General features: G+C 37.8%; 1 protein-coding gene across 1 annotated transcript in view; it reads right to left on the minus strand.

The window, feature by feature from the left end:
• Window positions 1–14,703, minus strand: part of lamc3 (laminin, gamma 3) — a 135,762-nt gene that overhangs the window by 22,002 nt on the left and 99,057 nt on the right. The window contains exons 13-17 of the mRNA XM_083531702.1: window positions 10,071–10,259; window positions 9,410–9,661; window positions 9,002–9,155; window positions 5,000–5,142; window positions 4,443–4,621 (exon numbers count right to left, since the gene is read on the minus strand). Coding sequence (XP_083387828.1) covers window positions 4,443–4,621; window positions 5,000–5,142; window positions 9,002–9,155; window positions 9,410–9,661; window positions 10,071–10,259 — 917 coding nt within the window. The remainder of the gene's footprint in view (window positions 1–4,442; window positions 4,622–4,999; window positions 5,143–9,001; window positions 9,156–9,409; window positions 9,662–10,070; window positions 10,260–14,703) is intronic.

The following is a 14,703-nucleotide window of genomic DNA, read 5'->3' on the forward strand; positions in this document are numbered from 1 at the left end:
AAGCATGGCTGTCAACTTGCCATCTGGAAAATACAATACAAATGTTGATTTACACAAATTGCTTCACCGTTTATACTCACACCGTTTTTATTTATCTTTTTACAGAATCAACACAGCATGAGTGAATTTGTTCAAGGAGAAATCCCCCATGCACTCCTCAACAAACAGCCATTATAAGCTTTAAAACGTCTAAATTAGTTAAACCCGCTACTTTAGCATTTTTAAGTACACATGTATACATGAATTAGGGTTTTATATACTTATAATAAGCAAAACATGAAAAAATATATATATACAGTGAGGAAAATAAGTATTTGAACACTCTGCTATTTTGCAAGTTCTCCCACTTAGAAATCATGGAGGGGTCTGAAATTGTCATCGTAGGTGCATGTCCACTGTGAGAGACATAATCTAAAAAAAAAAAAATCCAGAAATCACAATATATGATTTTTAAACTATTTGTTTGTATGAAACAGCTGCAAATAAGTATTTGAACACCTGTCTATCAGCTAGAATTCTGACCCTTAAAGACCTGTTAGTCTGCCTTTAAAATGTCCACCTTCACTACATTTATTATCCTAAATTAGATGCACCTGTTTGAGGTCGTTAGCTGCATAAAGACACCTGTCCACCCCATACAATCAGTAAGAATCCAACTACTAACATGGCCAAGAACAAAGAGCTGTCCAAAGACACTAGAGACAAAATTGTACACCTCCACAAGGCTGGAAAGGGCTACAGGGAAATTGCCAAGCAGCTTGGTGAAAAAAGGTCCACTGTTGGAGCAATCATTAGAAAATGGAAGAAGCTAAACATGACTGTCAATCTCCCTCGGACTGGGGCTCCATGCAAGATCTCACCTCGTGGGGTCTCAATGATCCTAAGGAAGGTGAGAAATCAGCCCAGAACTACACGGGAGGAGATGGTCAATGACCTGAAAAGAGCTGGGACCACCGTTTCCAAGGTTACTGTTGGTAATACACTAAGACGTCATGGTTTGAAATCATGCATGGCACGGAAGGTTCCCCTGCTTAAACCAGCACATGTCCAGGCACGTCTTAAGTTTGCCAATGACCATTTGGATGATCCAGAGGAGTCATGGGAGAAAGTCATGTGGTCAGAAGAGACCAAAATAGAACTTTTGGGTCATAATTCCACTAAACGTGTTTGGAGGAAGAAGAATGATGAGTACCATCCCAAGAACACCATCCCTACTGTGAAGCATGGGGGTGGTAGCATCATGCTTTGGGGGGGGGGGGGGGGGGGGGGTTCTGCACATGGGACAGGGCGACTGCACTGTATTAAGGAGAGGATGACTGGGGCCATGTATTGCGAGATTATGGGAAACAACCTCCTTCCCTCAGTTAGAGCATTGAAGATGGGTCGAGGCTGGGTCTTCCAACATGACAATGACCCAAAGCACACAGCCAGGATAACCAAGGAGTGGCTCTGTAAGAAGCATATCAAGGTTCTGGCGTGGCCTAGCCAGTCTCCAGACCTAAACCCAATAGAGAATCTTTGGAGGGAGCTCAAACTCCGTGTTTCTCAGCGACAGGCCAGAAATCTGACTGATCTAGAGAAGATCTGTGTGGAGGAGTGGGCCAAAATCCCTCCTGCAGTGTGTGCAAACCTGGTGAAAAACTACAGGAAACGTTTGACCTCTGTAATTGCAAACAAAGGCTACTGTACCAAATATTAATATTGACTTTCTCAGGTGTTCAAATACTTATTTGCAGCTGTATCATACAAATAAATTGTTAAAAAATCATAAATTGTGATTTCTTGAATTTTTTTTTAGATTATGTCTCTCACAGTGGACATGCACCTACGATGACATTTTCAGACCCCTCCATGATTTCTAAGTGGGAGAACTTGCAAAATAGCAGGGTGTTCAAATACTTATTTTCCTCACTGTATATATTTTAATCTGATTAATCGATTAATTAGGGGAAAAAATATCAGCCCTTGTGTTGACCCGTTCTCTTTATATTCCTGTTAAGGGTTTAACAAAGACAAACCACGTTGTAATGCTTATTCTCTCTGAATGGACAAAATGATGCTAGATGCTTAAGTAATTTTCTACTTTTAGGGGTAAAAAGAGTCTCACTCTTGGAAACGTATGATAGCAGGATATTGGATAGTTGAGTGTCTTTGAAATGGTGTAGAAGAACATTTTTAAGCACCTGGTATAAAATCTGGTTCATGTACAGTATGTTTGAGTTAATAAAACGGAATTGACAAAAGAATATTCTTTAAGATATCAAATAAATTTGAATAAAATACATATTATAAATAAAATACTTTTTTAATTAAATGTATATTCATTGTTTTAGGTCCCCTGGTGGTCTAGTGGTTTGGATGCGGCGCTCTCACCGCTGCGGCCCGGGTTTGATCCCCGGTCAGGGAACCAACCCCAGCCACTCATAGTGCCGGTCCCAAGCCCGGATAAATGGGGAGGGTTGTGTTAGGAAGGGCATTCAGCGTAAAAACCTGCCAAACCAAACATGCAAATGGTCCGCTGTGGCGACCCCTAACGGGAGAAGCCGAAAGAAAGTTTATGTATACTCATTGTTTTGAAAGAGTTTAAGTTATGGTTTGGTTTTGAAATAAAAAATAGACAACCCTATATTTTTATCAGAAAGAGATTATATGTAAAATATGTAAATGAGGTCAAAGATGAAGAATCCAGGATTCCCAGGGAAAAGTAAACACTTTCAGAGTAGTCTGAACTGTATTATTTCTTTTAACACAGCACGTTATAGAATATGTTATTCCACGGCAATTTCCAAAGATCAGTGTTTAACTTATTACTAAACCAGATGTCAAGCTGTGTAATAGATTATAATAATTCAATTTAATATTGTGGAATATCGACCAAAGCCAAGTAACCAGTCGTTCCCTCACCGTCATCCCCTTCTCTCTTGCTCTTCATATTGATCTCACACTCTCACTCTCTCTCTTTATCTCTCTAACAACCCATCTTGTCAAAGTGTGAACTCCTCTGTATGGTACTTTTCTTTGGTGATCTGCGAAACTTTCCAAAGAACAGTGACACACAGCTTTGACACTCTGGATTACTTCTATAAACTTTACCACTCCAGCAGCTCTTATAAAAAAGAAACACACCTCTTGACCAATCACATTCGAACTGTACTGTAATATAAAGCAAGTTATAAAGCAAAAAGACCTTTTGTACAAAGCCAGCTCCAGTTGCTATGCAGAAAAAATTGGATTATTATATTAACATTATTGTAGAGATTTATAGATATATTTTATCCTGAGTGTTCAACCTGTAACACATAAGTGCATATGAAAGCTTATTTGCCAAGCACAAATAACTAAGAATTAGACTGTCGAAAAGGAAATGAAACTTACAACAGAATTATAGCGGAAGCATTTTTAATGTACAAATGCACAAATCAATGCAAGCTAGCTGACATGCTCTAAAATAAATGTGTCTTCTTCAGGATCTATTTCCCTTAGAGAAGCAAAAGTCAATCAATATCGCATGAGCAAGTGTGCTAATACAGAACTGTGCTAACGCAATATTGCTTGCATATAACATAAAATAATAAATATAAATATTGAATAAAATATTAAAGTGTTTATTATCCTTTATTTTTTAGTTACTTGGAAATGACTACTTCTTCACAGGCTCTTTTTAAATGCAATTAGTTATTAAGTGCCGATTCTTTTGAGATATTAAAGCGTAATTATGAGTTTGCATTTGGTATATAGTACCTGTACTAGGAATCTCTGATCCCAAAGTGACTTTTAGACCTAATAATAAATATTGTTAAACTTAAATTCTGGCCCTGTATTTTTTTTATTCTGCTAACAATGACCCACATTTCATATTCATGAATTCATGTATGTGTACCAAATAGACAAGTTATTACTTGTTTAATGCATTAACACATTAATTACTTGTTTAACACATTTTGAAACACACCTTGTCAGTGAAACAATTAGTTTTTTTTTGCCTATTTGGATGTTACACATATATTAACACAATTAAGCCATTAGTAAATCAGGGCTATGCTAATATCTGTCAAAGAAGCTGCAAACGTTTATGCTTTCTGGCAGCAGCCATCGCTGTGTTAAGAATGCAAAGTTTGTTAAGTCAATGACTTTTTATTTGAATTTTGTTTTACATGTTGGTCGGTATAGTCAATCCCAGACTGCTGAGTATATTATTTCGGACTGAATTGATTTTTCTATTATTCTTTTATGTTATATGTTTTATTACACAGAATATGCATCTTGATATCTGTTGGTTGTCTGCATGTCTACTGACCAGAGACCTGAGAGTCTTGACATGGATTTTAATTTGATCAGATTTTTTGACTTTGTTACTTTTTTATTTATTATTATATAATTATTTATATTAACTTTTGCCGTATTGTATACAAAAGTTGCCATGAGTTTAGAATTACACACACCTGGTCTCTGATGAGACTGTAGCAAACAGGGCACTCCTCACACTGATGATTCAAAGGGTGTTGGTAGTGGTTCAGCTCACACTTGTCACACTTGTAACCCACAAAACCGTGGCGACACTGGCATGTCCCGTTGTCATGGCACTGCATTGACACTGATCCCATTGGGTCACAATTACAGGCTGCAGATTATGAAAAACAAGAGGCAGAAGAAACATTTATAAAATGTTCTGTGATTTATTTTTTTGCATTGTAACAGGTTTTTGTCACATGCTTTCCAAAAACAGCATACTTTATTCTACATGGTGAAGTCGTGTAAGACCAAAATAAAAACGAAATATTCAAGATTTTTTTTCATTTATGAGAATCGCAGTGATAGAGGTGGCTCTTAATTCTTATTTCTAAAGCATGCATTTATTAACCTCATGATAAACCAGAGCATAGATTAGCTATCTGCATATGACAATAAAAAAGATTTCCTTCCCTGTATAGAAAAACAGATTCTTAATAAAATACATTATTCCTGATCTTTGTTTTTTCATTAGTTACAAATTGTGTACCTCTGCAGCCTCTGGAGGAAAAACCAAAGAATCCCATTTGACAGGCATCGCACATTTTGCCCTCGATACCTGCCCGACATGTGCACTGGCCTGTGATTGGATGACACCCTGGGGATGAGGAGCCAATGGGATTGCAATTACAGCTGCAGTGGAGAAAACAGAAGGGATTGACAGAATTGTCTGATACTTTGTTAAAATGTATATTACTTAAACATATATTTTTAAAAATAGATAAAAAATTTTTACAGAACAACACATATGCATCAAATGCAAGTCTCTCTCTCTATTTATTTATTTATTTATTTATTTATTTATTTATTTATTTATTTATTTATTTATTTATTTTTTTGCAAGTACATGTATAACAGTGCATGTACCATATAATTAAAAAAACTATAATAATAATAATGTCAACATTAACAGAGTATTATCCACAGAACAAGATTCTTTGTGGAACATCTATTATTTAAGATTTAGTGGTTGTAAGCCCATGTAGAGTTTGATTTTTAAATTGTGAGTAAATCTCATTAGTAAATCTCACAAGCCTTGTGTCTATGCTTCACAAGTGGGTTGTGAGATGGAGGAGAAGGACAAATTCTGGAGTGAATTAGATGAAGTGGTTGAGAGTGTACCTAGGAATAAAAGATTGGTGATGGGGGCAGACTTTAATGGGCATGTAGCTGAAAGGAACAGAGGTGATGAGGAAGTGATGGGTGGATATGGCCTTAGGAAGAGGAATGTGGTCTGTAGGATAGTTTTGGAGGTAAAGAAGAAGAGAAGGAGAGTCAGGACTGAAAGAAGAATGAGATGGTGGAAACTGAAGGAGGAAGACTGTAGTGTGAGATTCAGGGAAGAGGTCAGACAGGGGCTCGGTGGTGGTGAAGAGGTGCTGGATGATTGGGCAACTACTGCAGAAGTGATAAGGAAGACAGCTAGAAAGGTACTTGGTGTGACATCTGGAAATAGAAAGAAAGACAAAGAGACGTGGTGGTGGAATGAGGAAGTGCAGGAGAGCATAAGGAGAAAGAGACCAGTTGACATACCGGTAGAAGCATGGAGATGTTTAAGAGAGATGGTAGTGGAGTGTTTTTTTTTAGCAAGCTTGTTTAACAAGCTTCTGGAAAGTGAGAGGATGCCTGTGGAATAGAGGAGGAGTGTGCTGGTACCGATCTTTAAGAATAAGGGAGTTGGGCAAACCTGCAGTAACTACAGGGGAATAAAGTTGATCAGTCACACCATGAAGTTATGGGAAAGAGTAGTGGAAGCCAGGCTAAAAGAAGAGGTGACCATCTGTAAACAACAGTATGTTTGTATGCCGAGTAAGAGCACGACAGACACATTATTTGCTTTGTGAATGTTGATGGAGAAGTATAGAGAAGGTCAGAAGGAGTTGCATTGTGTGGATTTAGAGAAAGCGTACAACAGGGTGCCGAGAGAGGAGCTGTAGAATTGTGTGAGGAAGTCAGGTGTGCCAGAGACGTATGTGAGGGTGGTGCGGAACATTTATGAGGACAACGTGACAGCAGTGAAGTGTGCAGGCTCTGAGCCTTTCCTGTTTGCAGTGGTGATGGACAGGTTGACGGACGAGGTCAGACAGGAGTCTCCATGGACTATGATGTTTGTGGATGATATTGTGATATGTGGTGAGAGTAGGGAGCAAGTTAAGAAGAGCCTGGAGAGGTGGAGGTATGTGCTGGAGAGAAGGGGAATGAAAGTCAGTAGGAGTAAGTCAGAGTACATGTGTGTGAATGAGAGGGAGGGCAGTGGAGTGGTGCGGTTACAGGGAGAAGAGGTGGAGAAGGTGGAGGAGTTTAGGTACCTGGGGTCAACAGTGCAAAGCAATGGAGCATGTGTTAGAGAAGTTAAGAAAAGTGTGCCGGCAGGGTGGAGAAGAGTGGCAAGAGTAATTTGTGATAGAAGAGAAGAGTGAAAGGGAAAATTTATAGGACTGTGGTGAGACCTGTGATGTTGTATGGTTTAGAGACAGTGGCACTGACTAAAAGACAGGAGGTGGAGCTGGAGGTAGCAGAGCGGAAGATGTTAAGGTTTTCATTGGGAGTGATGACGATGGACAGAATTAGAAACTAGTTTATTAGAGGGACAGCGCATGTTTTAGAGACCAGGTGAGGGAGGCGAGATTGAGTTGGTTTGGACATGTGCAGAGGAGGGACATGGAGTATATCAGTAGGAGAATGCTGAGGATGAAGCCACCAGGAAGGAGGAAAAGAGAAAGACCAAGAAGGAGGTTTATGGATGTGGTGAGGGAAGACATGCAGGTATTTGGTTTGAAATAGGCAGATGTAGAGGACAGAGGGGTATGGAGACGGATGATCCAGTGTGGCAACCCATAATGTGAGAAGCCAAAAGAAGAATCATTTTAGGAGTTAGACGTGATGTGTTATAGATGTGTTATAATTAATAGGATAACCCAGACATGGGCAAACTACGGCCCGCGGGCCACACACGGCCCGTTGGGTTTATTAATCCGGCCCGCCGAACGTGACCAAATTCTATTAAAATCGGTACAGGTAAACATTGTTCAGTTTACCTTTCCTCTGTAATGCCCACGTTTCCCCTAAAGATGTCGCACTTCAGGTCAATTGACGTTGTTCGCGTGCAATACTCTCTTCTTCTCTTAGGAGAGCTTAATCTGATACTCTATAAAAACTGTGACAGATTCTGACAAACACCTCGGTTCTATCCTGAGAATTGCCACAACAAAACTTACTCCAGACTTTGATGAACTGGCAAAATAAGGAGTTCAACAACACTTTTCCTACTGAAACTGAACTTGAGTATTTCTGCTGTGTTTATTGATGCACTGGCAAAAAAAAGATCAACAAATTGTTGCTCTTTTGGCACTTGATGAAACTTGAAATTTCTAATATATATATATATATATATATATATATATATATATATATATATATATATATATATATATATATATATATATATATATATATATATATGTATTTGTATGACCCGGCCCCTCTGTTAATTTATTTAACCCATTGTGGCCTGTGAGTCAAAAAGTTTGCCCATCCCTGGGATAACCTGTATTATTAGTCTTTTCATTGTGATGTATAGGTTAGCAACGACAACTAAAAAAAATCTAACATCTGCCTTTATTTATTGAAATAAACTATTATTTCGTCTTAAATCACATATGCACATAATTCTATACTAATCAGTTTTTGTGATTCATGCCACTAATACTAATTTGTCCTATTACAGTTAGCGTTTCATTTGAAAAATCAACTACTGCAAAGAATGTCTGACTGAAATAAAAAACGGTCACTTTTATACATACTGAAAGATCTGTTTTGTGTACCAGTCTTCTGGACTTTTTAGATGAGGAGCTACTATCCAGGATTAAGGTCAGGCTTTTCGATTTAAGATGCAGGTCATGACAAAAGTCATAACAAAGGTGGCAAGATTTAAAAAGACTTGCCAGCTTGTCAGTTTAACTGTGCATGAAATTGCAGGAACATTTTACATTTTGATGGACAAGGCTGTTTTGGCTCTGATATAACATTAACACAAGTTACTGAGCAACGCAAGACCTTTAAGGATGGGTTTGGCCTGTAGTTAATATCAACAGTCTACTACAATGCTTCAGGACCATCGGTTGTATAAACAGTTTTGCATTAAAGCGCCTATCACTGCACACAACTTAACAATGATGGGACTGAAATGAATGGACATTCGGTGCCAACCAGATGAGATGGGTTCCATCTCAGGGAGTTTTTCCTTGCCCAGGTCACCACTGTCCCGTCATTTGGGATAAACTTACAATTCTAAGGAACAAACGTATAGGCACTAAATGTATTCATTCTTTTATACAACTGCTTTGAGACAATGTCTATTGTTTAAAGCGCTTTACAAATAATCATGAAATGAACTGAATTGAATGATAAAGTTTGGGAACCCCTGAGCTGAATTGTAAATCAATCAATAGATTAATGGATGAATCAAGTCAAATGCGAATCCACAACCCACCTGTCACAGCCCAGCCCTTGCTGCAGGTTAAAATAGCCAAAATCACACTGTCCACAATTTCTTCCTGTCACATGCCTCAGGCACAAACATCTTCCTGTGCGTGGATCACATTCATTTACTGACCCCAAAGTGCCAGCAGGGTTACAGACGCAAGCTAAAAAATGACAAATAACAGATTACACATATTTAGTTCAAAAATATAAACCATTAGTTAATTAAGAAACAAAACACAACTGTGCTGTCAACAATCATGTGACCTAGTGTGACCTAAAATAAAGGAGAGTTAAAGTAGTAACTAATTAAAAATGTTTTCCTGAAAATGACTTGTTTTTAATTTCTTATATACCATAGCTATAATAAAAAAGATCTATTTAGCACAAATATGTTCACACATGCAGATGCACTCACGCAGACACTTCTGGAAAGGCCTCAGACTCCTATCCAGAGCATTCCCATAGTAACCGTTCTGGCATTTTTCACATCGGTCGCCGGCTGTGTGCCCTAAGCATTTAAGGCAGCGTCCACTCACGTGATCACACACACCCACAGCGTTGGGGTCCGTGTTCTCATTACAGTCGCACTTCACACACAGCCGCAACTCGCCATTCCAGCCAAGCGGGTCACCGAAGAAACCGTCATCACATAACTCACATCTGGTTCCTGTAAATCCATTGAAGACACACAGACACAGAACAGGTTCTGTTCAGCAATCAGCACTCACTTTAGTATTGTTAGAATTGTTGCTATATCGTATTAGTTATATGGAAAGTACATTCACACAAGACTTCAAACCCTTTGGGGTGGATAAGGTCATGTGATTGGTCAGTTACTCTGCTGTTTCTCTATATGTATAAAGGCATGTAGATTTTTTTAAAGACCTGTTTTTATATAATCATATATAATATATAATATAATATTTCTCAAATATTTTTCATATTTAAATTGTGCCAAGTCAAAAAGATTGCTTATATACTGTGGCCTTTTGCCTTTTTGTTAGAAGCTAGATGCATATTTTGTTGCCACGACAATATTCTTTGTGTTTTATATTATAAAAATCGAGTATACTCACCCCTTTGTCCTGCTGGGCAATTGGTACATACCACCTCTCCCGTCTCTGGCACCTGGGCACAGGCGGTATGGCTTGGGCACGGGCAGGGCACACAGTCTCCTGGGCTGCCCGTCAGTGCGTTCCCAAAGTAACCATCCTGACAACGCTCACAAGAGGGACCAGTCGTGAAGTCTGTGCAGTCACAGACACCTGGATCAACACACATGTACACACAGACAAACACACAAACACACACACTTTAATGTATTAATACAAACACACTCAAAAGGGAATTCAAATAGACCATATTCACTGTATTATTCACTATACACTTTCTATTCAGGGTGGATTGTACAGTATATATCCATCCTTTCATGGCCAGGGTGACAATAGCTTCTTGCACACATGGTGAGAACAGCTGGCATGAACACCTGACAGTCACACACACTTTGCAGACGAGCACAAGCCCTATGAATGCAATATAAGTTTCTCTGAGAACAGACAAATTGAAGTGTGTGGTGGCAGCCAAGAAATGTGCCACTGGGCAAGCATGTGGCACCCATTTGGGTTCTGACCGCATCCTTGCACACTGTCAAATACCTTTACAAGAAAACACACTCGTGTGCACACACACCATCCTAGAACACATCTCTGACAAGGGAACGCTTTGTTGACACTCTCTGCTGACAGATTCAGGGCAGACCATGTACCATCTTTTTTTACCAGTAGAGGGCAATGGCTCATTATTGTCCAAACTAGAAAAGACATGAGCAAATGGTGGCAAAGAAAGAGGAAGAGAGAGAAAGATAGAGAGAGGAAAGGAGAAGCCCATGTGTGGCCAATTCAGAATCTAAATCCAGCTCGACTGAAATTGCTTTAGAGACACGTCTGAAGAAAAGACAAATCGAAGGATAAAAATGCAAAAGTAAAAAAAAATACACACAAACAAGCCATCACACAACCCCCAGGAGCCAACCCTGTCCCATGCCTAATTCCAATATCAAAAAGCGCTTTAGGAGAAGACATCCCAAACATCATTCTTTTTATAACCTCGTTTGCTTTGCTCCTTGCGGACAGGACGCTAAAATAGAGTTTAAGACAGAATCAAACCCTACACCCTGGTAGTAATGTGTAAGGCTCCGAAATGTGGAGGCATGAGTGACTCTCTATTGACTTTGTTAAGCAGCTAGAAAAATACAAGATGCTTTGATTTGGTAGTTCAGTGGTGGTAATGTTTTAATCCCAGAACTGTCACAGAGCTGATGTCTGGTCTTTGAGCAAGACCCTCAACCCCCAACTGCTAAGTTATGAGTCACTAACTTGTGAGTCACTTTGGGGACAGAAAACATTTTCCAAATGAACAAATAAATAAATTAAAAAACACCGACTGAAACAGAAACTGTATTTGCTTTGTCTACATAGAGCGGACATAAATCCTAAATGAAACTGATTTCCTGTCCATAAAATGGAAACATAAGCAGAAATCTTATACTTGAAATCAGGATATTGAATCCAATAAATGTATATTTCCTGTATGCTCAAGGTCATGTAATCGCTGAGAGCTTCTTTGCGCCATGTTGGCGTGCTTGTTATTGATTGAAAAACTTAACTTTTTCTGTAAAGCTACTATACAAATATATACATTACTACACAAACATATAGTTTTGAAAATGATATTTAAGTATATACACTTACACAGATTATTAGGGACATCCATGCAACTACACAGTCATGTAATTATCCAGCTGTTAGAAAAAACATAGTTTGGTCTTTTTCCTATCTTCTCCTATGCAGCTTCATTGAATCTGTGCCCTCAATTTGTAGCCTCATATTCCTGTCCATGGCTGACAGAAGTGGGACCCAATGTGTCATCTGCTGTTGTAGTCTATGCACCACAAATTTTGATGTTTTATGTGTTCTGGTGCATCCCTGTCAACTCAAACTAGTCTAGCCATTCTCATCAACAAGGTGTTTCTCAGACAGAGCTGTTGTACCTGAAAATCCCAGGAGCTCAGCAGTTTCGGAATTCCTCAAATCATTTGGTCTGGCTGCTTTAACCAATCTATGGTCACTGAGATCACATTTCCCATATTTGGATTTTAAATGTGAACATTAATTAAAGGTTGTGACCAGTATCTGTATGATTTTATGAAGATATACGTGATTATTGGTTACTGCTGCCAGCTGATTGGCTGATCTGATCAATTAAATAACTTGCATGGATACACGTGTATTTTCTCAGGCAGCTTAAACATGTTTAGTTCAGCTTCATATTGTGTTGAATAACTGAAAAAAGTGCACTTAAAAATGTTTTATGTTGACAATTCTGAAAGGAAATACACAACAATGCCTGAAATGCATTGTATGCATACAGCTTTGAATAAATCAAACAAAGCACAAACAAATAGTTAAAATGGAGCTTAACGAAATATTAGGCTGCAGCAATAACAAATGCCAAAGGTGGCTGTTATTCTTTTCCCTGACTGCGGCTGTAATGGTACTTATTTGTTAATATTGTGTTGAGCATAATGATGCGCAGCAAATGGGCCTAAGACTGTTAATATCTATGCTTTTTCCTTTTGTTATTCAAAAATCTATTTAGACCCTGCAATTATAGTGAAAACAAAAGCAAGGAAATTTCTGATTTCAGCATTTTTCCCCTTTGGGAGGTTTGTAAGGGAGAGGGAATGACAAAGGGGAGGTGGGCTGTGCATTTTACACCGAGGCTGTCAGTGGTGACCTGTTTGAATCATTCCACCTCTTAATACTAGTATAATGATGCCACAGCTATAAAAAACATCAATATTATACAGAAACGCAGCATAATGGAGTATTGCATCACAGACAGGTATTTCATACGAGGAGAATGAAAGCAAGACACCCAAAGAACACAATTCAACATTTATCGTACAAACTTAACAACATATCCTTAATAACACCATAATGGTGTCCAGTAGATACCATCATGTGATCAGGACGTTGCTGAAGGCATTCTACTGGTCCAAAATAGTATTCACTCAACATAATAATCCACTGGGACCATTTTCCATTCAAACCAATACAATTTTCATTGTAACCATTAAAACAATGATGCAATTTATTACAATGTATAGAGTTTGTATCTGTTTAAAATACACACACAAACACACATATATACTGTACATATACATACTAACACATACACATACAAAGCCTGAAAAAAAATGTTCTTACTTAAAATGATTTGACTCTTGAGCTGTTTTCTTGAAGTTTATAGTACTCTAAATTACACTCTTCATATCTTCTTAACCACACACACACACACACACACACACACACACACACACACACACACACACACACACACACACACACACACACACACAAATGAGCTTGGCATCTCTAATCTGCTCACAGACTGCCTAGACTACCGCTTGACCGTACCTGACAGATCTCAGTCTAAAAAAAAGTCATGGATAGAAGAAGGGTGTGCATGGAAGACTGCCTTTAATGAAAAATAGCTGTTTCACAGGAAGACTGCAGTCTTTAAATAAAGATCTAAGCTTGTGGGGGGGAGGGGATTGGAATGATTTCCTGTTTTCCTGCATCTCCCAGCATTTCAGTTTATTTGTTCTGCTAAATTAGATTTAAAAGGTATTTGATTTTTCAGGCTTTTGGGAAGTCGTTCTCTACATACAAGTCTGTGTGTGTGCAGACAGAACAATACTGAACAACACTCAGGGCAAAACATTAATGAAAAAAAAATAGAGAAAGCCCCCAAAAGTAAGCACAAAATGTACTAAAAAAAAAAAAGCAATCTTCTTCAAAGCTGAAAAAAGCAGCAGGAGCATGCTGAGTCAAATTAATAAATAAAATTGGTTGCCAACAAACAGTACATAATGGTGTAATAATTGATTTAATGGTTACTTGTTATTTACTACATTAACCATGTCCTTAACTTGTGTTCAATGCATCTTAATTTGTTACATAGTAAGATGACTTTCCAGTAATGCATGTTAACCCTTACATGCTCATTATTTACAATCAGTTTAAGATTGATATATGGAAAAAGCCTAATCATGCTAATTTGATAAATCACTAGCTTGCTTTTTTGCGCTTTGAATATAATACACTCTTTATACACCATCTCCATAAAATTCCTAATAAAAAATATTCCCGATTCCAATAAATAATTTAAGTGTCTAGGGATAATTTTTTTTTTTACAATCGCATTTTTAATTATAGAAAACAGCTATTTCATGAGTACATGTGTAAATGTAAAAAAATATGTATATATGTATTCTATAATGTTAACAATGTTGTTCATGAGAAGAAAATGTATAATGATTTATTTATAAATTATGAGTTAATTAAATTTTTGTATCATTTGTTTGTCCTTTTTGTATTCAAATCAAGAGTATTTTATTCCTACATTTTTCATGTAAGTAATATTTAATAAACAATCATATTATACTTATTCATTCATATTTTAATTAATAAAAATTTTTGATTTTTAAAGGGTATATTCAAGTTATGTACAGTTCTAAATTGAGCGAATGCTTTAACTTACATTTAGGGAATTTGGCAGATGCCCTTATCCAGATCAACTGTCCAGTACTGTCCAATTTAGAGTGTGCACTTGAGCAGCTGAGGATTAAGGTTCTGCTCAACGGCT

This window comes from Silurus aristotelis (assembly GCF_946808225.1).
Source record: "Silurus aristotelis genome assembly, chromosome: 26".
Taxonomy (NCBI): domain Eukaryota; kingdom Metazoa; phylum Chordata; class Actinopteri; order Siluriformes; family Siluridae; genus Silurus; species Silurus aristotelis.